We start from the raw sequence: 26013 nt of genomic DNA on the forward strand, positions 1-26013 counted from the left end.
CTACATGATAATAAATACGAGGGAGGATAAAACAACCCAAGTTTATTAAAAAAAATAGAAATCAAGGCTCACCCTAATCTTCCATAAGCACTGTCATTGAAGTAGGAAAAAAAAAAAAAAAAAAGGGTGCAACGCAGAGATAGAAAAATATATACAAAATGGGTACAGAAAAAATCTCTAAAATAATGTGGCTCTGTTCGTTTATGTACATACATGCGCAGTTTGAAAGGTACCAACTCTTTATTTATAATACATGATAGGAAGAAAATAAATATACTTTTTTTTTGAGAAACTATATGCATAAAAAGAGTCTGAACCCTTGCCGACAGGTTTACTTCAGTCAACTTTTGTTATGTGAGATAAGAGCAGTTGACCTACAACCATGCCAAAAGAAAGGAAGAAAAAAAACGCTCTCTAAATTTTTTTATTAAAAAATATGCATTTTCTTAAAAAAAATTATTTTTAGGAAAAAAAAACTATAAATTTGGCCACAACATCCTCCCTCTGTATATAAATTATATATGATAGATTGCAGTTTTTTCTAGGAGGGGGCTAAAATTTTTGTTCAACAAGAAGGTTGGGAGCGGGGGTGCGGGGGGTGTAAGTTATAGAATGGGATGTACGTTTAGCTCTAAAAGGTTCCTTTTTTTTAGACGTAAAGGCTCCGACGCTCTGACACGTGCCACGCACGTGCCGAATACTAGATGCTCATCCCCTTCTCTGAGCTGACGTCACCCTGTTCCCTCGCTTCAGCCTTTCTATTTACCACCCTAAAACTTGAGAGACAGAGGGAGAGGCAGCAAAGTATGGAGCTCAGCTCTCAGGCTCCCATCCAGCGTCCTTCTCCTTAGACAGCAACAAATAGACACCCCCGCGAACAGTAGAGAGAGATACAGAAACTCAGAGTAAAGGAAGAGAGAGATCTCTCCTGCGGTGGGTGGAGTCAGGTTTCCTTAGCCTTTGTGAAGGAAGCCAGCCAGCCAGCCCTGGCCGCAAGAAATTAAAGAGAAAGCCACCAGAGAGAAGGAGAGAAGCACCAATCCAAAAGAAAGAAGAAGAGCCATGCCACTACTAGCTACTACCTTCCAAGGGAAAGCAAGCAAGAACGCCAGCATATGGGCAGCACTGATGAAGTCCTATTTCTCCTGTTTTCCAGTGGCTGACTTTTAAAGATAGAGCTGATAGCAGTGCAGATCTGAGACTTCCTAGCTCTATTATTTTAGTATAGTAGTGAAAAGGAAAAAAGAAGAAGGAAAGAAAGCAAAATTTTGAAGAAGAAGAAGAAGAAGAGAGGCAATAAATAAGATCAGGAAGATGCAGTCAGGATATGGAAGCGTATCGGAGATCCAGCAATTCATGATGGAGAATTGCGGCAGCTCCATCTTCTCCATCTCGTCCGCCACCCCTCCGAACCCCTCGGTGGCGACCGGCGCGGCCGACATCCATGCCGCCACCTCCCAGCCTCTCAGGTACCGCCCTCTCCACCACGCCCACCCCAGCCCCCACCACCACCAGCAGCAGCAGCCCCAGACCCCGTCGCCGCTCCCGCCACACTTCTCCCATTTCCACTCCATCCCGATCACTCAGCAGCTCTTCCAGCAGAGCCACCAGTTCCAGCTGTTCCACCCCCAGCCCCAGGAGCAAAGAAGGCTGATCCCCCAGCACCAGCTAGGCTTGGATCAGGAGTCGGGCCCCGAGAACTCGACTGGAGGCGGCGGCGGCGGAGGAGGAGGAGGAGGAGGGCCGAGTTTTCTTGCTGCCACGATGAATTTCAAGCTGGCGGTGAATGAGAGCAGCGGCGGGGGCAGCCGTGAGGGGCTGAATGACGAGGACAGCATCCTCCAGGGCGACGAGGGATCCGAGAGCCGGCTCCATCACCACTGGCAGAGAGAGGAGGAATCGGCCATCAAGGAGCCCCCATGGTAATTCCGCACCCACTCTTCTCTCATCTAGTCTCCATCTCTTAGCAAGAAGATCTCAGTTTGGTTGTTGGAATTTTTCCAAATTTAGTTCTTTAAATTCTTCGTTTCAGCTAGTTTTCCTCCTCCTCTAACTAAGCTAAGGAACTGACCTGGCTAGCATTAATGCATGACTATGAGGCTTAAGAGAAATATATGACAAATAGAAACAGTTAAATTAGCAAACACATGATGATGATTCCTAAGGCCTGCTTTTAGATCAATCATGGGGAAATGAACGGAAGGAAATGAAAAGTTTGGCTCAGAGAAGACCTTGCAAAAGAAAGACTAAAAGAAAAGCGAAGCTCTTTTCCGAATCTCTCCTTTCTCGTGTCTTTCTCCATGGAAAAATGTGGGATTTTTTTAAGTTGTAAAATTTACTAACTTCGAAGATTTCTATTTGCTACAAGTGATTTTGAATTATGAATCCTTGTTCGCCGTTTTTTTTTTCTCCTTCTCTTCTTCTTTATCTCTCTTTCTTTGGCTTGCTATCATTGCAGGAGGCCCCTGGATATTGATTACGTTAACAGGAGCAACAAGAGGTACAAGGAGAAGGAGCCCGAGACACCAACAAACAAGTACTGCAAGAAGAGCAAAGAGGGAGCCGAGCCGGACCCCGGCGGCCACATAAACGGCGGCGGCGGCAGCAACTACAAGCTTTTCAGCGAGCTCGAGGCCATCTACAAGCCCGGCGGCAGCACTATGGGTGGTGGTGGTGCCAACCGAGCCGGCTCTGGCTCTGCGCTTACCGGCGACGAGACCGCCCTCATGCCCGCCGCCAATAACCCTCCAGGACTGCCAGCTGATCACCTCGTTGGTGGCTCGGAGACGTCGGCCGGAGAGGAGGCGCCGGTGAAGAAATTTTCCAAGGGAAGTGGGAGGAGGAAGAGGAAGCGGCGGCAGCAGAAGCAGCTGAGCTCGATCGCCGCCTTCTTCGAGAACCTGGTGAAGCAGCTGATGGACCACCAAGAGAGCCTCCACCGGAAATTCTTGGAAGTGATGGAGAGGAGGGACCAGGAGAGGACGGTCCGGGAGGAGTCCTGGCGGCGGCAGGAGGCCGCCAAGTCCAGCCGCGAGGCTGCCGCCCGGGCCCAGGAGCGGGCCCTCGCCTCCTCCCGGGAGGCCGCCATCATCTCCTTCCTCGAGAAGATCACCGGCGAGACCCTCCGCCTCCCCGAGAAGCCCCAATTCGAAGTCCAATTCCCCAAAGAACCTGCTGAAACCACCGAAAACCTCCCGGCGGAGCCCTCGACTGCTGTGAACAATGGCGATAGCAGCGCCAACAAGGTCCATTTCAACGCGAGCCGGTGGCCAAAGGCCGAGGTTCACGCGCTGATCCGGGTGCGAAGCGGGCTCGAGTCGAGGTTCCAGGAGCCCGGACTGAAGGGTCCCCTCTGGGAGGAGGTAAGCGCGACGATGGCCGCCATGGGCTACCACCGGAGCGCGAAGCGGTGCAAGGAGAAGTGGGAGAACATCAACAAATACTTCAGGAAGACAAAGGAAAGTGGCAAGAAGCGGCCACAGCACTCCAAGACCTGCCCTTATTTCCACCAATTGGACCAGCTCTACTCCAAGTCCCTCAACAAGTCCCAACCCGCTTCCTCCTCCTCCCCCAATGCCAATGTAGCCAGTGCTACCACTTCCGGCACGGCCACCGATCAAGGGAAGGACCACTGCGAGCTCCTCGACGCCATCATCGTGTCCACCGATCAGCAAGGCTTCAAGTTCCCCGACATGAGCTCGTTGCAGTTTGATTTCAATGGCAAAGGCAAGGACAGCAACGACCTCCATCGCCAAGCCGGGAACAATGGCGAAGAAGATGAGGACGACGATGACGAAGAGGGAGGAGGTAGAGAAAAGGCGGAGGAAAGAGAAGAAGGAGAAGGGGAGAGCCAAGTTCAACCCCACCAAGAGGAGCACCACCAACATGACTCCAGCCTCTTCTTCCAATGTCTCCAATCCTAAAGCTAGTTAATTTACCTCCAAGAGGTAATCCTCTTCCATGTTGATTGATCGACCGCTCCCGGCCCCTTTGCAATGCTTTCATATTGTTTTAATTCGAACTAGAAACTAGCTCAGGACATATCATTAGTAGCTCTAGTAAATGAATAAGATCATGGTTGCATATTAATCCCACTAGGGAGTAAATCTGTTCGTCACCATCATCACTTCCCTCTCATCCATTTCCATTCTCCTCATAGCTTACAAGACTGAATATGCTCTTCTCAGCTTCGAGTAAGAATTAACAAGAACTAAAAGCAGCAGGACAAAGGCATGCACCATGTCATCCAAGTCCTTTTTCTAAGTTTCCAGATTGCCACGGTTACCGATATAGTAATGTGGATGCTCTCCGGGCTTGCATGGGCTAGAGGGAGACGAGCGTTCTGTATTAAGCTAATGGTTGTTGGAGTTTGAATGGATCTGAGAGAGATGGAGAGTCGTGACGGGGAGCGTGCGTGAGTTTGCGGTGTCGGGAGGGCGTGACGTCAGTGATTGAAACCCGCACGGCGCTGGTCATGCACGAGGCCTGCAGAGGGGGGGCTCCGCTCGGGCCCCACCCGCTTTCAAGCCCATTTAAAAACACTCAGAGACGATCGAGAGAGAAGAGAGAGAAAGCATTCTCTCTCCTCTCCAACCCTCTCTCTCTCTCTTCTCTTGCTTGTTTTCTTCCCTCTATCCCCACCTCCTCGTCTAATTTTGTACGGCGTGGGCTCTTAAATCGCTGGTCCACCTCTCGGCATACGAATGTCCTCTCCTCTCCACCCATCATTCCCCCGGTAAGCGGCCTCGGCGCCCGCTTTGACACCCGGGGTCACAAACGCCAAGCTCCATTTTGTGCTCTCTCCCTCGGCGATTTCTGGGGTGTTTCGCTGTAAACAGTGAGTTACCTACTCTAAAAAAAAAAAAAAAAGGTAGCAAATAATAAGAACTGACGAGAGTATTTTCTAGTATGTATATGAGTCGAATTCACTCTAATATTATTAATCAAAGCTCAGAATATTATCCAAAAATATTAGCCGGAAGATATTTTTTGATTTTTTCAGTCTTATATAAGTATCCAAAATTTTCTTACCGAATAACCAATATAAAACTAAACACACTCTCGCACGGGCTCTCACAATAATACTTCCTCAATGGATGCATCACAGGCTGGTTATGCAGCACATAATAATGATCACGGTTAGTGTTAATTGATGTTTTAGTCTGATGATCTTATGGATAGTCATAACTCAAGTTAAACTGTAGTGATCCAATGGCCAACACCAATCCACGCTGGCACTGGTTGTACTCGTCTATGGTTAGACATGATCGAATTTTTTTTAGCTTGAATTAATATGAGCATGAAGAGATATTGTTCGGTCCAAAAAACATGCTAGGACAGTTCTGCTAAGCTCGATAAGGCTCAGGCATGGTTCTACCTTCTAGGTTATAGGTATTTCTACAATTAATGTGCATGAAAGATTTCGATAGGTCCAGAAAGAATGCAAGGAAATTTTTTTAATCAACTTTTAAAGTGGATTGAATGCATGTCATTGTTGCACAATCAATGAAAATTTGCTATGTATTCCTATTGTTGGATTTCTTGTAAGAAATTCCTACTCAAACTGGAAATAATTATCATATACCTCCAAATTCCAGCATGAATTTCAAATCATGTACCACGTTCAGCATAGCGAAAAATAAAAGATTCCACTTTGACCCAATCCTATAATGGCACTTGAATTCTCTTGATAGGCTACCAGCATAATACTATAAATTATTAATCTAATACCAGTTGCATGTTGAAAACATGTCAAGGGGGACAAGAGTTAAAAGAGGAGTCCGTCACTAATTAATTAGAGTGGCAAATTTTTCTCTTTCTCATTTTCTTGGTTTTGGCATGTGTATCCTGTACATGGATAAGGAAATGAAATGAAAGGATGCAAGAAAATGGTGATTAAAAAGTTTCCAACTGGCAAATGTATAAGAAAACAATTTGAATTGGACAAGGGAGTGAAAGACACAATTAAAGGATACACAAGTTATGAATATTTTTCATGTACTTTCTCGACGACCAATTCTCAACAAGTATACCCTAGTTTTGTAGAGGTTAATTCTCACACTATTCATTGGGTCAAGATTGGAAGATGCATTTTGTGGTATAAGCCCTAGTCATGGAAATTCTTATTTCAATCATTCATTCATTCGATTTGTCGATCCATTAATCATACAAATGTTTTATTGGTTTTTCTCTTTATCATATGACATAGACCTAATTCCTAATTTGACGAATATGACCTAAGGACAATGATAGGATACTGCACCAAACTATACAAGCATAAGGTAGCTCGGCATTATTTAGCTCATGCAGCACCCTCCGATTAGTTCCTCCGAACTGACACCACATAACATATCATACAGTTAGCAAAGAAAAAACTCTGCATCACCTTAATGATTCTTTTAAGTGAGATTTTTGAGTTACTAAATAAGTTCTTGATTGTTTCAAAAACATAAAATTTGGTGCATGTTCATATCATTTCTCATGGCGGCCTGTTTGGTTTTCTCATTTTATGAAAATCATTTTCATAAAACTCAAATTGTATAAAGGCAGGTTTTAGATTTGGCGATCAAAAAAACTTATTTTATTCGAGAAAAAAGAGAGCCAAGATTAGATTCTTAAAGCACATGAGAGGACATTTCTTTTGTGAGGAGAGTTCTTAGAGCAGACAGGGTTCACCTTGAGGAGGGACTCTTCCACGGTGATCGATTGGATATAGGGAGTGGATCGTTATGGGGACGGTCACCTGTTGATCAATAAGACTCGCAAACTGGACAGGGAGATAGAGTTTTTTCCGGCAGCATACATATTTCGAAAGGCAAACAGAGATGCAGATTGGGTTGCCTCCTTCGTTGCTTAGCATTTCGGAGATTTCTTCTAGACCACGACCGATAAGATTCCTTCTTCACTGTATCACTTTTTTTTTTTCTGACTTAGCTGGCTGTACTCATTTAAGAGCTATATGAAATGCCATTTTTATCCAAAAAAAAAAAAAAAGCACATGAAATGAACAATAATCCCACAATGGATATAAGTGCATCACATGGTCATATCTCCTGTAGCTTCCAAGCAGAGATATTATTCCTAAAGGCTGAATGGACAAGAAAAAAAGTCTCCATGATTGAAGGAGAGTGTTAAGACTTGTTGCCACTTGGGTGAGAGAGGTACTTGCGATCTCCTTGCTAAAGAGGAGAACAAGGACGAATATTTACCACCTTTAGGGAGTATATTTACAATATGGCCTTAGAAGGTAATGCACCGTATGCTATGCTTCGAGGGACTTGGTTTTACAAAAAAACATGATTCCTAAAATTTTTCATAAAACTTGATACCATATTCAACAAAAATTAAATTTAATATTTTCTAAAAAATTGGCCATCTCAGTACCAAATCCTATAATAATATCAAGCTGATACCGTGTCGGCATGTCTCGTATAAGAGTTGGTTCAACATACCGAAATACTCCTGTCTAGATACGATATGATACGTAATAGATTTTATTGCTTTTTATTTTTGTTAAAATTTATCAAATAAAAAGAGCCTAGTATGCAAAACAAAACGGGAAGCTCATTTTCTAAAACAACAAGAAACCTTTCGAATTTTGCTTTTACGAATGCGATTGCAAGTGGGTCCTCCGCTTGTGTGTGTATATGTGTGTGTATATATATATATATGTATGTATGTATGTATGTATGTATGGGACACGTATATGACATCATCAGTGAGCAGCAACGTCTTTTTGGGCATCGTGGTGGATGAAACGGACACGGCTCCCTCGCTTTAATTCCAGATTTTTTTTTTTTTTTTTTGATGGAACTTGAATCCGGATATTTCAAAGATAAGGAATTCCCTGAAGGATATCTTGTGATGCGCATGCCTTCCCTGGTTGCTATCAGGACTCAGTTTGTCCAACCATTCCTATCTAAGTTCCGAAGAAGAAGGTGCATGGAGAGGAGGAAACACTAGAAACAGTCCCCTTTAGGGGCTGCGGGCTGGTGTCATGGTTGTCCTTATTAGCTAGGCCTCTCTCTCTCTCTCTCTCTCTCTCTCTCTCTCTCTCTCTCTCTCTATATATATATATATATATATATATATATATATATATATATAGGTAGATAGATACATCCATACATACACCTTTTCAAAGCTTTTGACGTTGGGAACAGGCATTCTGGTAGCCTGTGCAATCAGCCCATAAACTTTTGGAAATAAGGCAATTTCTTTGGTCAGCCAGGACATTGGCTAGGTTTTGGCAATCTGAGGACGGCATGGAGGCAGAGCGTCTGAGGATGGCGACCACGTCTTCATCATAACAAGCCTGCATGGGTGTGGCAGGCTTAATATTAGTTATTAGTTTGAAACAGTCGTCATTCTGTAATCAAAGTTGCATGCATGGGTTGACAAAATTGTTACATAAATTGGACAGTTATGGAAATTGTGCTACGCCTTGATTTTTTTTTTTTATATAAGATAAGTGTCGCACATAAATGATAATTTCGAGACTCTACCTAGTAACAAGAGGTTCTAGATTTGAATTTTAGATGGTCAATTCAATTACTAAAATTTATGTGGTTATAGTGCGTGCGGTTGGATGTTTCTTTTTTTTCTCCAAAAATCAAAAATTTTATAATGAAGGGTATTACTTGGCTTAAATGATGGCTTTATGCAGGAAATAGCTCATGAATATTTTCTTACATTAGTGGTGGTGGTGGCTGGTACAAGTAGCTTAACTAAGATGACTGTTGCTTGTGCCCTTTCTTTAAAAGTTATTTAGTAGACACAACGCTAACTTGTTTCATTCTTGAACCAAATGTTGCCCTAAAATACAAGGAAGGAAATGCTAATTTGATTGGCTTAGCTACAAGGATTTTTCAAGTCGTGCAATAGCATTTTAACATGAATTGGGACTACGCAATGGTCATACTCCTCTTAGTATTGAAACCTAGATAATTATAATGCAAATTAGTCTTCTTTCCTCTCTCTTTTTTTCAAAATATATATGCATACATGCATACGTACTCGCACATACATGTTTAGATTGATATTGCTGGAATATTCCAACGTAAATAGTTATTTGGCAAATTTGGTATACGAATGTATAAGGTGGGTTACTTATGCCTTGGATGATACCATCTTTCAATGAAATTTGTAATTGCTTGCAAGCGAAGCCACTAATTTTTGATATGTGTTGCCTGCTTGAACTAGAATTTGTTTGCTATCCATCCCAACCATACATTGAGTGGCGATTGCGGGCAACTTAATGTAGCGTTGCAGGTTGTGATGTACATTTAGTTTTTTAAGGAAGAAAGAGAAGCCCTTCAAAAACTAAATTATACATGCACGTATAAATAATGGCTGTGGCATCACCTAGTTCACATTAATAGATATGCAGTATTTTGTTGCATAATGTGAACTTTTAGTTATTTTCTTTATCTCTCCTTGCTGTTTTTCCTTTCTTATATTTATCTTCAGCTATAAAGTCACAGATGGGACTAGGATTTTACAAAAAATTCCCTGAAGACCATCTTTAATTCTTTCTTTTCCCTCTTTCTTTGCCTATACCTGATTAAAAATTAAATCAGGTTTATCACGGATAAAAAATAATTTCATCAAAAACAAGAACGGTATTTGAAATCGAACTAACCATGGAGAGATTGCATATACCTTCCCTTTTTGCCCAAGTAACTTTTGCAGCAGCATCCTCATCAAAAGGTACTACTATTTCAGAATCTACATCATATCCATTTGTTTCCAATGCTCTTCGAAGAATGCAATCCTGGATGACTGCAGCACGATGAAAAAAGGCAATTTGATGGACTATTTTCTTCTACAGTTCCTTTGTCATGGGGCTCGGCTACTTCCTGCAACATCTATTATATGAGGCTTGATCTTAAATTTGTAATACCTTGATGGATCCCATGTAATTGATTATAGTTAGGTAGCCTCCTCCTCCTCTTTCAAGCTAAAGACTTTTTTATTTCCAACGAGGAAAACTTGGAGCCTCTTTCTGCCAGAAAGACAGTTTTCGAAGGGCTAAATGAAAAAAATCTGCGATAGTTGAACTAGTCTCATGCAAGCATGATATATGGTTTTTCAGTAAAGACCTCCTAAGAAATTTAAAAATTATAGACAACTTTCATAAGTATAGTATGAATCTGGCAGCCAAGTGCTTCGCCTCAGAGTAGCCAAAATAGAAGTGACAATGCTTCACCGTTTAACCCTTTTAAGTTATTTCAGCCTATTATAGGTCAGAATAGGTTAACTATTTAATAAAATAGTCAAGTTTGAGTCTAAATTTTTTACCTATTTAATAAATAGATCGGCTTTAGGTTGATGGATTTTTTATCTACCTTATATTCAATCCTATCCATATCCGGTTCAATCGGACCCGATTTTTGTTATAAAACCCCCATTCATTTTCAAAATTACACAAGAGATTTAAACTTTCATTCGTAAGTTCCAATTAGTAGGTCGACGATCAAAATCCACATGAAAATTGTTACCTTTAACCTATCGTAGAACGGTAGGAAAAGAAAATTGGAGTGTGTATATGTTACATTTAGTCCTTTATTCTTGCCCCCGATCCCATACTTCTTCTCTTATTCTTTTTTTGGGTAGAACATACTTCTTCCCTTCATAAATGTTCCCATCTCTAATAGATACGCCCCTCTTGATTTAGCAATTGCGCTATTAGAGAGATAGAGAAGTTAAAAATGGAAACATTCCTAAATAATTGGAAGAGAAGGATCATAGCCACCCATGCTTTCTCTTGCATATACTACATGCCAAACATTTCCACTGGTTTGGCTTCGACTCAACTGGTTTAACGAAAGATGGCTTCACCTTTCTCCCTCTTAATGATTGTTTTGATTCCTCCTGATCTCTCATGAAACATAGAATAAGGACCTATAAACCTGATACAATTATTTTTGTTTCAGACCCTTCTTGATTTGGATTTTCTTGGTTCTATTCTTCCTCACTGAGGTAACTAAAAGAGTCATAAAGTATGTTTCTTTGATGGCCAAAGAAAAGGGTCATTACAAGGACAGGAGAACTATTGACCATATACGGAACTGGGGGAAGTTTTTCTTGCATCCGTTGCAGCATATCCATATCTATAGTTGCCCAATGAATTTCTAAAAGAAAAAAGATATATATATATATATATATATATATATATATATATATATATATATATAGAGAGAGAGAGAGAGAGAGAGAGAGAGAGAGTATTAACTAAAAGACATAAAATAATATGACAAAATATATAACGGTTCTAATGACTCTTCACAACCCATTAAGATTTCAGGCTACCCACCGTGATATCACAATATTATGGTACAAAAATGGAAATTGCAGTTTTTAGAATGGTATCAATATATTTGCTTCTTTTATTATTATCCCAATGGGTACATAACATTGTATCGGCAGAATTTTCTACCTGAAACTCGAGAAAATTAAAATTCAAATTTTTTTAAAAAAAATACTAAAAAGTTAAAATAAATATATCAAAAATTCATCGATACCGAATTTCGTACCGATGCTACACTAGTACGATATCAATATAGTACGAAATTTTTTTTAGCATACTGAGTATCAATACACCATCTGCACCAGATACCGGTACCAAACCAGTACCGTATACCCCGTACCGTCCAGTTAGATCCGATACGGCATATCTTGATATATACATTATCATGTAGGTAGATGCGCTAGAAAAATAATTACACCATGTTTTCTAACATGGGCATGATAAATAATACATATTCCTTTCCATTACCATTTCAAAACAACAGATATATTCATTTCAATTCAGCAATTGATTACCATCAAGCAAACCATCGTTTTAATTTTTCTAACTATTTTCAGAGGTGCCAACCAAGTATAAGACAAGAAACTTTACTGCATCACAGCATTTTGCCTTTCTGCAACATTAAGATCAGGTATTCCAGAAATCACAAGCTTATATTAACAGCCTCTTCTGCTGAAAAGGTGCAATCTCAAGGGATCATCAAAATATAGCAAGCAGTGGGCTCCATGTCCCAGAAAGACATCATTATTCAAGAGCAACTCGCCCTTATCATACAGTTTATAAAAAAATTGAGAAGATACTGCATCAGGGATTCTACATAGGACGGACACAAAATATAGATAAAGGAGGGATTCAGCAGCTGGCAGCATCCTCTGTGCTGGCGCGAACTCTCAGAAATTTACAAAGATCACAAAACAGATATGTACAAATCAAAACCCTAAGAAACAGAAGATGTCAGGGACCTGTACAAGAATTATGTCATATCCAATTGTCAAGAAGATCTTACTACAAACATTATTCTAGACCTCAAGGCTGGTGTTCTAAGAAAGCTCACAGCGGAAAATGCAGAAAATCCCCATTTAACGGTGTAGTTAATCCTCACTGCCTTGAGTGTATTTTACACAACTTGGAGACACCGCAAACTGAATAAATTATAGCTACAGAAGCTTGAATGCCTTTCATGCACCTTTCACCCTGAAATTTCCAAAGATGCAGTCAGTGGATTAGGCAGAAAATATAATATGGAAGTGTGTATTTATGAGGATATGAAAAACTTACACAAATAAAGCATCCATAGTTTCACTAACTCTAGCCCTACCAGGTTTAACATCCTCTGTGCCAGCACTGTATGATGAGAGCAACCTTCTCTGTAAAAGGATAATATGTTAAGTGCATCAGCCAATTCTGCAGAAACACATCAGAATTTTTTGAATCTTCAAAGCGGTACAAATAGAAAGAGCTGTCTCCAAGTGGTAGATAACCCTTTAGGCATAAAAGAGAAGTTGTGCATAGATGATAGGTATTTAAGCAGTGTTATGAACATGAAGCCATGAAAAGTTTACAAGCTTGAGCAAGGTTACACGACTCATGAACATTTCAGCCAACAATTTACAGGGCTGTGAGAAAACATGAGTAGATTAAGCATCTTCTAATATATAATAAAACACACACACACACACATACAAACATGACAACAGTTTATAGGTACTGTAAGGTCGTATCTCTGGATGAAAATAGAAAAATTAACAAGAGGGATTGACATAATAGATCTTATTGGTTAGCTTACCAACCAGTGCCAAACGACATGGTTCCGGATTTAATTTATTTCATAAACTATATGGGAGAAAAGATACATACAAGAAATTCTGTATGGTAGTTCCAGAGACCTACGCAACATAGCCGCATTTACAACAACCCTTTTATATACGTAATTTTAGAAAACTAGGCCTCACTGTCTTTTCCATAACTAGTATGTATATCTAAATATTGACTCACAAGAAATCCTAGCTTCAACCATAGGCAATTGCAAGAAATTAACATTGATACAGAAAAATTTTGTTCTTCTATATTATGTTTTATTTCATGAGCATGAGAAAACCAACAGAAAAAGAATGCTGTAAAACCATTTCAAAAGTTTGTTTTCCCCTGCACTTAGAAATACAAAGCAGTATATGGACATGATACATCATCCTAAAAAAGCAAGTTGGGGCCTTTGTGTCCGTCAAATTTGCACCTAGGTGGAAAAATAATTAAGCTATATATTTTAACTTAAATATTTGACAGATTACGTAATTGGAAAAATACATGTATCTCTCATGAGATAAAAAGTTAATTCAAATTCAAAGAGGTACCTGCCTTCTCAACCACTCTATGTAACTACCACACATAATAATCCCCTTATTTTGTCTGTTCGACCTTATCTCTAAGCAGCCTTTTACCAATCAAAACCAACCAAGCCGGTTCAAATTGCTCAATCACACTTTTTTCCTCTAAACATGTGTTTCCAAGTGCCCAAATACCAATTATGAGAACAGATCATATGTATGGGATTTTGCAACAAAAAATCCAATTTATGTTCATATTTGAAAAAAGGAGCTACTTTTCCTTTTTTTTGGCAAAAACAAGTTCATATTGGACTTTACCGTACCATTATACACCAGCCGTCATGTACATTTTTTCATATGCGCACCAACCTGTATTATCTTGGCACATGTTACCAATATGTGAACACCAATTCAGCCAATTGCGTGCATTCATTTAAAGGTTGAGACCAGTGAAGTCCAAAATAAACTGTTACTGCAACAAATAAATAAACAAAAGTAGCACACTTTTGTTACATTTTTGCAAATATGATAACAAAGTGCATGTCTTACAAATCACCTTACAGGAATATATACAAATACATAGATATACATATATGTATGTATATAGACATATATTCATATCTAGAAATATATACATATACATATACATATATGTAGGCAGTAGACAATAAACATTAGAGGGAGAGAGAGAGAGAGAGAGAGAGAGAGCATTTTACAATGAAGTTATGAAGTTATGACCTTATGGGTGGAAATTTTAACTCAAACCCATTTACTTGGACCCATCCTCATTTAATTCAAGCCATTGGATTTATAGGTCCGTTTTATGGGTCCAAAACACCTGACCCAGTAACGAATGGGCTTGTGTTTTGGTTGTAGGGTTCTAATTTGACAGGTCAGAAATCAATGAGTTAAAAGTAGATTACATAATTAGAATATCAAATAATACATCTTATATTCTTTCCAAAAATAAATAAAAATAAACGCCCTATCTCTAATCTTGATCTTGCCCTATGACTGACACACTCCAAACCTCAATGACTCCTCTCCTCTCTCTCCTTCTTCATGCCCCCCCCCCTTCCTCTTCTCCCCTCCTCCGCTCTCTCTCCCTCCGCTTTCCTGTCTCTCCCTTCTAGGCTTTCCACTCCTCTGCACCCCTTTCATGTGTTCTTTCCCTCTCCTCTACTTTGCCCACCTTCATGACACCACTTTGGCAACATCAATCACCTTGTCCTGTTGAAGACCCACTGCCCTCTACCACCCAGACTCCATTTACAACCATCTAATCTCCCACCTCAACCTGATCTGCAGAACTCCTCTACTCTGCAGTCACCAATCATCAAGCCACAATTCAGATCCAGCTACTCTTAACTTCACTCTGCCACTTGGCGTAGTGAAGCCTTGTGGAGGCCTCACACCCCCACCATAACATCACCTTGGGGGCATGCTAAGGAGATTGTAGCCCTCATCCATCAGTGTGACCATCCAGTTCAACCCGACACCCTTCATCAACTGACACTGTCAGCTAGCCAACAGCTGATGGCCTGACCTAACCAGCACCAGTTTTCGTCCCTTTGATTCTGTCTTTTTTTTTACCCTCTTCTTGTTCTGATGGCCTGACCTAACCAGCACCAGTTTTGTCCCTTTGATTCTCTGTGATTTTTTTTACCCACTTCTTGCTGAAACCAGCATGCATCCAGGTCAATCCACCTAACAAACCAGCAGGTTTGGGTTAACCAATCTAATCCACTGGCAGCTTGCATTGGGTTCTAGTCAGGCTTAGTAGTTCTTAATAGTCGAACTTGATGCGAAATCTGACTCATTGCATCTCTAACATAACAGTAAACAACACCAAGAAAAACAATTCGTTATGAGTAGACATCAAATTCTAGTTCTGTGGTTTTTTAACCTTCTTCTTGTTGAAACCAGTTTGCATCCAGGTCAATCCACCTAATACACCAGCAGGTTTGTGTTAGCCAATCTAATCCGCTGGCGGGTTGCATTGGGTTCTACATGGGCTTCATAGTTCTTAATGGTTGAACTTGATGCAACCCTAGCATGACCTAACCTGACTCATTGCCATTCCTAACATACCAATCAATAACACTAAGAAAAGCAATTTGTTATGAGTAGACATCAAGTTGGCAATAATTATGATCAGTAAAAATATATTATGATTAAAAAATACTGAATGCAGTTTCAAGATACCAGCTGACTTTCTGGTTGGAGATGGAGAGAATGGACGACAGTTCAGACGTGCAAAAATTAAAAGACGTAGAGCTAATCATGAACTATTAAATAGAAGTGGTTAAAGGATGAAGGCACTTACATGGGGCTCAAAGTCAGGGCTAGTCAAATTAATGGATAGATTCTTCATCAGCAACAATACCTGGACAACAACCATCGGAAACATCAATCTTTTATAGCAAACTGTAGGGAGCATATGCGAATGGACCATATATTAGTTGTCGAGGCACGGAATGCACATATTCACATATTTTCACTGAAGGGCATTGATTCAAACATAAAATGTAAGTATAAGAGATAAAGTTCTGATATGATGCAACAGAAAGATCAATAGTTCAAGGGATAAATAATGCACTTCCTTAAATGAAGTAAAAAGATTCAAAATAATTAGTGATATATTATACATGAATCAATCTTCAAGAATTTGATTAATAAACATCAAATTTTATATTTATATCTACTTTAGTCATTAAATAATAAGTTTGTTTTTTAATAATGGTATCTGCCATGTTTTAATTTTCTTAACCCAACCTACAAGCTTTATCCTATCTGTACAGGGCCAGCTTAATGGATCAGTAAATGCAACAAAAGCTGCATAATTAGTTTATCTGGTCCATCATAAATAACTGTCTTCCACTTTACAGGTATTAATTATCATAAAATGCTAAAATTTTAATTAAAATGTTAAAAAAATATTTGTCTCTTTTATCAATGATCTAATTGTATTATAGATACAAAACCTTTTGAGAAAACAAAATTTTTCCAATCATTTTATAATTTTTATATTAAAAAATGGAAAATCAAATGCTAGAAATTTCATTCGTTTCAAGTTTCTTGGAAATTCACAAGTTACCGCAAATCTGAGTTTGTTACAGTCTTGTGAGTTGTTGAGTCCAAGATGATTATTGTACTTGGCATGGTTAATGTACATTACAGTACTTACATATGCCATAGTTTTGGAGGCTTTGACCTTCACTCTACAGGAACCTACTATGTTGGATACTAGATAGTTTTATTGATGTAAGTCAATGAATACAAGAAAAAGGGTTGTTAAAAAGGGTATGCTAAGTGTGTTTGGATATATATACATCAACACCCACAAGCACATTTGAGATGACCTGTAATAAACAAATTGTTTAAATCAATCACACATTTATTGTTCAAACTTTGACTACTTTGATTGTTGATATACTAAATCTGGTGAAAATTAGAGCAAGAAAATAAGGTTAATTGTGTGTATTTTTCAATCTTTAGCCATGGCATCTAATACTTCAAACCTTGTACCATAGTGCTCTTTCAAGCTTGCTCAAATTCTATCACTTTCTAATGGGGGAAGCCATAGCCTTTAAATTCTCATAATCAATAAAAATTGTCTGTCCCTGAAATTATTTAACAAAGTGGAAAACCACCACCAATTAGGACTTAAGATTGTAAAATGCAAATGATGCAACATGAGGCACGTTAATTATGTTAGATTGAGGAAGAGAATGTAGGAATTAAACATTTTGCTTATTGTTAAGCCATAAATGAGATGAAACAATCAACACAATCATAATATGAAAAGAAATTAGGAGGGGGAAAAAATGCGCTGCATGCGGGATGAAATATGAATGTGCTCATAAATGTGTATCTCGTGCATGAATGCGTCATGTGCATGTAGTATACTCATACAAGAAAAACTAACACTTAATAAACTAACCAAGTTATGATGCCACTAAATCTTTTTCCTCAGTAATAAAAGGAACAATGACCTCTCTTTCCTACTGTAACCTTATCAAGTATCCATCTAATAAGAAAGTTGTGAATAACCCCAATTAAGGGTTTTGCATTTAGTGAATGTGTTCAGTTAGAAAATTCAATATTGCATAGATATGACTAATATTCTTCCACAATTAAACATTGGGACAACTGAATTAAACATTGAGACAACCGAATTAAACAGCCATCTCCTGATAAGACTATAAACACATATATGGTATGAGTTGCTTATAAAGCATCAAGTTTTTCTGCAAGACATTAAGAACTATAACAAGATTGAGCTTGATGATGGCATACTGTTTCAACATCAATTGGATCCATCTCTTTCAGTTTCTGCAAATGACCACTTGTATTCGGGTCAAACACACTGCCAAGAAAGCTGTACACCTCAGCAAAGTCTGGCATAACTTCATGAAATACCAAAGAGAAAAAAGACAATTGTGAGCACAGAAATCTGCCAGATATACATAAATAAAGGCAAAAGAGCAGAGTAAGAGAGCCATAAACAGAATTTCTGCACATCATGCTAATGGTTATCTAGTTGAAAATCATGAAATGTAAAACTTGAAACAAACATGTATGGAAATTCTAATAAAGACACTATGTTTGATGGCAATAATGAAGAAATATTAGAGCATCTTCCACCTGTTGAATTTCTACAGATAATTTAGCCTCTGACATTATAAAGAGAGAGAAAAAATAGTCCACAACATGCCGATAGAAAACCTAAGTTTACAAGGAATAGTAACTTGTTCTCAAAATCCAGCCACAACAAACCAACAATCTTAAATAAGATATGCAAAAAGATATTCGTAGAACGAGAAGATGATAAACCAGAAAGCATACAGGAGAAGAAAGGACACGTGGACGTGTCTTGAGTCCAATATTGGTTGTGAGATAGAGAGATTTTGGATATTTATATACAACCCAAAGAATCCAAATAATACCTTCTGGCTACCCTTTTAGATGAGGTCCTAGGTTATTATAGATGCTATCAGAATGAATCTGGCTCATGGCCCATGTGGACTAAGAGATATGGCAACGTAGGCTTTTTTGGGGCTGACCACAAGCCAATTATGGTGATTGTGATTCGATCTTTATAATTAGACCCTTAGTCTATTAAGGATGCCAGGGCTTAAATAGGAGGAGTATATGAGGACCTGTGCAAGCAAATTTTTGGTTCTACATGATTGTGCACTAAGGAGATATTCGATACTTATACAGGGCCAAAGAACCCAAATAATACCTTTTGGTTAGTCTTTTTGGATGAAGTCCTTGGTCGTTACAAAAGAGGCAGCTCGACTTTGGAATATAGAGGTAGCTATCTATATTTACTCAATTAAGACAGAGCTTGAAGGCTCGAATAGATTCTCCACATAATTTGAGTCTAACTGCAAGTGTGTTACGTCAGACTTTATGCCCAAAGTCAGTCTGAATGCGTGTTATCTGTACTAACATCAGCCTTTAGCTTGATTAAGTGCATAATCAAATTCATATTAACATTTTATCATCATATACAAATGCAAATATAGTTATCATTACAATCTTGAAAGTAATTCCCTAGTTGGCAAAAACAAATACTGGATCAAATACAAGCAATAATTGCATCAGATTTAAATCGATAAGAGTCTGAAAAAAATTTGAGCAATAACCATGTCCAATGTTGATAGGAATGTATAGCAAAGAATTCTTATACACCAGGAGCCAAGGTATCTGGTAAACATTCTAGTATAAAGTCTGTTTTTCAAAAAGGAATCCTCATTCTAAAACAATAACAAGAAAATCTGGAAATCTAGCGGCGGCAAGGTCCTCATACATTTTTGCCTATTTGCATATGGATCCCCATACCTGAAATATAAAGGCACAAGTATATCCATATTTGAATCTGGATAAGATGATTTTGTGTGAATTTTGTGTACATATGAATATACAGACACACAAATATCTGTCATCTAACTTCATAATCATATCCATGTCCCAATCTCAACAAATGGAAACAATGCAAATATTCATATCTCTATCAGCATCCCTATTTAAGTCAAAAATATTAGCTATATATCCAAGCTTAATTAGAAATTAATAAATTTATCAGATCGGATTGGATATACCAAAAACATTTCCATCCCTAGCAATGAGAGTACACTCGAGAAATATTTGGTCTCCCAATTGGTATGCTGAGAGCAAAAGGCAGCACAAAGTAGAATAAGGTATTAAATAATAAGAAAGGAAGAAATATGTATAATCAAGATGATCATGCAAAGATTCACCTTGGACATACAAGAACTTATTGAGCACTTCCTTAGATAAGGTAACATATCGAAAATTAGGCACATGACACAGGCTTATGCACTTGATAGTTTAACATACTCAGGAATGGCAAAAACTTCAGTCTCTTGGTAAAGAAACCCTGGTGGATAATATTTACTATTAGTTTTTATACCGAGCAAGCAACATCATGGCACCAAAGTCATATTAATCTTCAATGCATACGAAGCGATAACTAACCGAGTCAATAAACTAAGCAAGAAGAAAATGAAGGAGAAAGCGATGAGTGAGTTGGTTATGCATTTAATTTCTTCCTTAACACCAAGCATTCCAATACGCACTTTTAGAAAAATAATATTTATATGGTACAAAGTGGTACTAACCACAAAGGGATCGGACATGGTTTTCTTGATCAGTTGTTTCACAAGTTGCCCAAGTTATAGATGGGCTCTCAGTGCTGCTACAGGAGCAGTTATTTGCTACAACAGCTCCAGTAGGCCCTACATCATCTATAAAGGTAACATAACAATATTAGCATACACATTACAAGCCACTGTCTAAAACAGGTGAAAATGACAAACTATATGACCAGGGAAAAACACAAGAAGCAAATTATTTTACCTTTTGGTGCATGAGGGGCACTAACAGGCTGAACAGAACTGTGGACCCATGAAGACACGGTTGCACTGGTGGTAGAGTTCCGCAGCATAGAAGATGTATCTGCCGTGAGAGCATACCTTGGTTCAAGCATAGACGAAGTTTGAAGTGAAGCTGTAGATATTCCCAAATGAAACATATGAGTTACATTTCAGTATATAAGAAAGGTACTAATTCTGTTGAGCAAGACTCACCATTTTTAGACGCTTTCTGTGGATATGGTTGAGCTGCTTTCCGCTTGGGTCGAGGGGGTGGTACATGTTCACTTGTTCCATTCTTTTGAACCTTCAGAAAGTATTTCTGTGCATGGCTCCTTATCTGCAAAAACTGCTTTTCAGAACATAGGGAATGGATTTATCATAGCAAATTAACAGTTTAACAATTCAAATAGCCATGGAAGTCATGTTAACCACTTATAACATTATTAACAAATTTAAAGAACAAGACTCACCTGTAAGCTTCTAGAGTTCTTTCTAGAGTACTATCTATGCGTATGTAAGCAGTTGTTTGCACTAGGAGTGTACATTAGAAAGGGAATATATGAAAGCATGGATTTCACGCAACTTATTTCTGTTTGATTTTTATGAGAACACCTCCATGTAGATGGTGCAAATCTTGTTGCTTCTTATTACACAATGTTTATATGAGACATGTTGCTATAAAAACATGCATTGAACTTTTAATGTTAACTAAACCACATGTTAAAAGTGTAAAATGTTTCAAATCATATCATCTTGTTTTCAGCATAAATACATGAAGGCAAATTCTTACTAAAAATGGACCACATTGCTTATAAAAGTTTCCATCAACCATGTAACTGCAAAATATCATGCTGACAGTGTTTGTCGAACAACCCTGACAAAAAAGCTTGACTACATCTGTTTTCCATGATTTTTGACTTCACTGTCTATATGGACCAGATTAAGACCTCAAGAAATTACATAAACAAATCCAAAACATTCCTTTTGTCTCTCACTTGACCCTACAACATAAAATTAATTTCATCTTCAAAGGGGACTGAACCTGCACTAAAGCCTAGAAGAGAGAAATGATATTGCTTTTTCCTTGAAACTTATAATATTAGCAACCATTATTGTGGTGGTTGTGAAAACGAGAGATGCAAATGACCATAAGTTGGAAGCGTAAGATTATTACCAACATGGTAAAGACAGTATGTGTTGTTCTAACAGGTCTCAAGCTGAAAAAAAAAAAAAATCATATATTAGCACATCAGCATGTTTAATGCACGTTTTAGGAAAAATAACATAAAAAGGGTGAAATTGTAGTATTTATAAATTGTAAAATGATAATATTAAATGGTTTGTTTACAGTATTTTTTGTACTTTTTCAATGTTTATCTATTCTCGAAAATATCATAATTAAATATTCCCTGATCCATCTACATCTGGTATTTCTATTTTCTAATTTGTTTATTCTCATTTTTTTATTATGGTTTTTTTTGTTTGCAGCTTGGTTTAAAATTTTTTATTTTTATTTATTTATTCTCACAAAATGGTGGGAAGACAATTCAAAGAGAAAGTATTTCTTTTGGTATGATCTCCCCAAAAAGGAAATATTTTATTATATTTTTGCTTATTTGTACAGTTGGTATTTTCAATTTTCCTTGTTTGGTTTCTATCACAATTTTTTTAGTGTTACTTCCTATCACTACTCCTATCCCTGCTCAATGCACCAGTCTCCCGTGGTAGTTGAGAATTGTTGCAGTACACAAAGATCATGTAGGTGACAAGCAAGCCCCATGTACCATCCCACCAGTCACTGTGCGCAGGGTCTAGAACAGGGATAGGAGTGGTGCAATGACGATTTTTTATTTTGTGTCTTATGAACCTTTCCTTACATGTCTGTGACCTTTTTTATTTTGTTGGAAGACAAGATTTTTTTATTTTGATTTGTTTATTGTTATGATTATAATTAGGTAAACTTGTTTTATTTTCTAAAACAAGTATTTTGATTTCATTATTTTCTGGCATGCAGGTCCCTGTGGGCCTACATGTGGGCCTACATCTTGCCTACATCGTCAAAAAAGAATGTAACAAAACTTGCTCAAAAAATAAAAACTGATCTTATATGGCAGGTGGCAACAATAAAATCCCTCTGGCAAAAGACATGATTAGCTGGATTTGTTTAGTTGCTCCACCAAACATTTATTGCATTAGCATTCACACATTATATGAGTTGTTGGCTCTATGATAATACAGTATATTGCAGGCATAAAATGCAGCCAGTCATTGAGTTGGAAAAGTATAAATAATAGATAACAGAAGAGTTTTAGAAAGAATTGTAGTAGAAAAATATGAGAAAAATTGCAAAAAGTAATTCACCCATCGCTTACTTTAAAATGCACATGTTACATCATAAAAAACATAAGTTGTCTGGAAAATACCTGGATGACTGTCTTTGAGCCCACAAATGCTTCTATCTTTTTCCAGTCACGATCAAAACTGCAGGAATCAGGAGACCATGAGTAAAGATTTTATTTACCATTTTGAAAGTCAAAAAACTTGCAACTACCAGTTCAGTTTTATAAAAAACTTAATAATATAAATATTGTAATTATATCACATACAAGGGAAGATACAAAGTGCAACAGCATGTTTTTTTATTAATTATTACCAAGTAAAATTTCTGGATGCATCTGCAGCTATGCATAGGTGAGGAAATTATTGATTCCCCAAGCCGAACAACATAAGGTGTCAAAATGAAAAGCCTACCTGATCATCTTAAGAAATAGTTTAACATTGTCCAGTAGGAGAAGATGATTACATCAACACGAACTTTTCTCTTTTTTTTTATTATTGAAAAACTATAAGTTCCACATGCATATTTTTACAACTACAAAAAAAAAGAAATTTTTAAAAGACTAAATCTAGGTAGAATGTTTTGCTACAAGCAATGTTTCAGTACAAAATTGCAAACAATAATCTCCAATAATAAGCCTTTAAGAGTATTTAAACACTTCAAGTGGGCATATAAATACAAAATCCCTGTTACAGGATCGCCACAGAAGTCAAACTTTCACAAAAAAAATTGAAAAACAGAATTTAAATTTTTCGAATGAGTTCTTAGAATTTCCAACTATATAATATTAAAAAAATTGGCCCTCTATAAAGCTAAATAACATTTGTACAATGTCAAAATTATAAGTATGACTTCTAGAATATTTTGACAGATCCTTCAAAGATCTAGAAATTAAATATAAGACTGTCCTTGATATGAGTGTCTCTGAAAACTAATTGCTTTGATCATTATCAGATTAAAATATGTTTCCCATCATCATTACCAGATTAAAACATGTTTCTAATCAATGTTAATTTTCTCGATCACTGATGCTCTAAATGAGGTTCAGTTCTTGCACAATGATGATATTTTACTGATAAGAGCATATGATTCTAGCAACCATATAATGGAATCTACCCAGACTTAAGACATTCTCTTCCTTGACTGAGTATAACAGAGTTGTTCGCTATTTTTCATTTTTCTCGAAAGGATGGTTCCTCAGGATTTTAGGTGCAAAGCGTACAAAACCTAAGTTCTTGTTGATGGTTACATAGAAAGAAATTAAATAGTTAACACATGTACCGAAGCCTCATTTCAGAGATAACATTGTACACAATGTGGTCAAAAAGCGACCATACATAACTATAAAAGCAAAATTCCCGAGCTTTAAATGCTTGTGATATCAATTAACATGGCAATCTTTACTAAAAGAGGTCAGAACGGCTAAAATAGCAAAACCCAAACCCCAAAGCACTCACTAGAAAGACAGTAGAAAAGCTGCTACCCTATCCTCAAAATCCTAATTTGGGTAGTTCCATCAAGGCCAAAACCATCATGTCTAACTGATATCGTTTTCTAAGCGAACCCAGGGAAACTGACAAGCAATAACTGCAAAAACAAGACACCAAGCTATGAACACCTATGATATAACACAGAAAGACACCTTTCAGCTGAATACGTAATCAAAATCCCTTTCAGCTGAATACGTAATCAAATTCCACTTACGAATCAAAGAAACAAGAAATGCAAGATAGTCATACTATCAAAAACAGAAAAACTCGAACACCACCATGCACACAAGCAAATTGTACGAGGTACTGCTAAAATCCCGTTTTGGGCTTGCTTCTACACCATGTCTCGAATTCTTAAAAGATACGAATCAAAAGGCAAATTAAAGCTGAATCCATGATCAAATCCATTACAGGACTCAAGAAAACAAGAATCTCCTTAATAAAATACTTTAGGCACCCAGTGCCTACTGCTTCCCCGCTCCATAAAAAGAAAAAGAAAAGGAGACAACAAAGCAAGAATCGCAAGAGAAAGCAGGGGCATGCTGACACTAAAGAATGGCACAAGAAACAGCTGCTCCATCTTCAAAATCCCAATTTAAAAGAACGAATTGAGGCCAGAATCATCACTTCCTATGTCTATCTCTCCCTTCAAAGAGCCAAAGCCATCAAACCCTAAACAAAGCCAAGAATCAAATCCCTCATACACGAATCAAAAATGCAAGTCCAAATCGAATCCATCATCACAACCCAATTCCCGCCTCATAAAATAAGAATCCGGAGAGCCCAAACCCAATCCCGAGCCAAAAAGAGTCAAATTTCAACAAAATTCATCACCCGAACGCAATTTCCAGTCCAAGAACAGCCAAAAGGACAGCAAAAGTGGAAGGCTTACAGCTGGAGAGCCTCGAGAAACTTGTCGTGCTCCGGCTCCGTCCAGCTCTCCCTGGACTTGGTGATAGTATACGGCTTCCGAATCTTCTTGCTGGGGTCGTCGGACGAGGACGCGGCGGCGGCGGCGGCGGGAGCAGCGACAGCGAGGGCGCCGCCGCCGGCGAGGCCGGGGAGGGCCACGGGCGGGCCGCTGGGCGGCTGCTGCTGGTGGTGGTGGTGGTGAGGGTCGGAGAAGAAGAGCACTGCCGTTCCTCCGCCGCCTCCACCGTCGGCCGGCTTGGCGTCCACGGAGACCATAAAGGAGTCGAGGGGGTCGGTGATCGAGGGATCGGTCGCGTGGACTGCGCTTCGCTTCGTTTCGCAGCCCCTCTCTTGGCTCCTTCGCTTCACTTTTTAGTTTACATGACTCTCTCTCTCTCTCTCTCTCTCTCTCTCTCTCTCTCTCTACTGGTACTGGTGGACCTGGTGGTGGAGTGCATGATTGAGGGGAGGACACATGGCGCTGCAATCTAAAGCCCAGTGGGCTCTTTATTGGGACCATTTCTTTTTCTTTTTCGTTTTCTTTTTCTTTTTGGTTTTATGTCTATGACTCTAATTATGTGGTCATGCTTACATCAATGTTGTCTTCAGGTCATGAGATCAGAAATGTGGATACGTTGAGTTTGTAGTTTTGTACATAAGCTAGAAGAACTATGTGATATTTTGCGATTATGTAATTTTTTATGATATATAAAAGATTTTATTATATATTTTGCAT

At 38.4% G+C, this 26013-nt stretch overlaps 2 protein-coding genes across 6 annotated transcripts; one reads left to right on the top strand and one right to left on the bottom strand.

The window, feature by feature from the left end:
- Positions 1–770: 770 nt before the first annotated feature.
- LOC103712235 (trihelix transcription factor GTL1-like) lies at positions 771–4106 on the top strand. Its single transcript, XM_008798708.3, has 2 exons — positions 771–1922; positions 2459–4106. The coding sequence occupies exons 1-2, from the start codon at positions 1315–1317 to the stop codon at positions 3921–3923; spliced, it is 2073 nt and encodes a 690-aa protein (XP_008796930.2). The 5' UTR covers positions 771–1314; the 3' UTR covers positions 3924–4106.
- A 7836-nt stretch (positions 4107–11942) lies between these two features.
- On the bottom strand, positions 11943–25755 carry LOC103712234 (protein REVEILLE 6-like). 5 transcript variants are annotated; one of them, XR_003386639.2, is made up of 10 exons: positions 25258–25755; positions 22961–23018; positions 20751–20874; positions 20521–20670; positions 20283–20408; positions 17932–18041; positions 15959–16018; positions 13956–14104; positions 12587–12675; positions 11943–12502 (listed from the first exon to the last, which is right to left on the bottom strand). XR_003386639.2 is itself a non-coding variant. In XM_026806632.2 (9 exons), exons 1-9 carry the CDS (start codon positions 25551–25553, stop codon positions 12487–12489), a joined length of 1020 nt encoding a protein of 339 aa, XP_026662433.2. In that variant the 5' UTR covers positions 25554–25754; the 3' UTR covers positions 11943–12486. The 5 variants fall into 5 exon arrangements, 4 of the variants coding, with proteins under 4 accessions (XP_026662433.2, XP_008796929.2, XP_008796928.2 ...); XM_026806632.2 differs by lacking the exon at positions 13956–14104 and having other exon boundaries at positions 17932–18032; positions 25258–25754; XM_008798707.3 differs by lacking the exon at positions 13956–14104 and having other exon boundaries at positions 20521–20637; positions 25258–25753.
- Between the last annotated feature and the right edge of the window lie 258 nt (positions 25756–26013).

This window comes from Phoenix dactylifera, chromosome 17 (genome assembly GCF_009389715.1).
Source record: "Phoenix dactylifera cultivar Barhee BC4 chromosome 17, palm_55x_up_171113_PBpolish2nd_filt_p, whole genome shotgun sequence".
Lineage (NCBI taxonomy): Eukaryota > Viridiplantae > Streptophyta > Magnoliopsida > Arecales > Arecaceae > Phoenix > Phoenix dactylifera.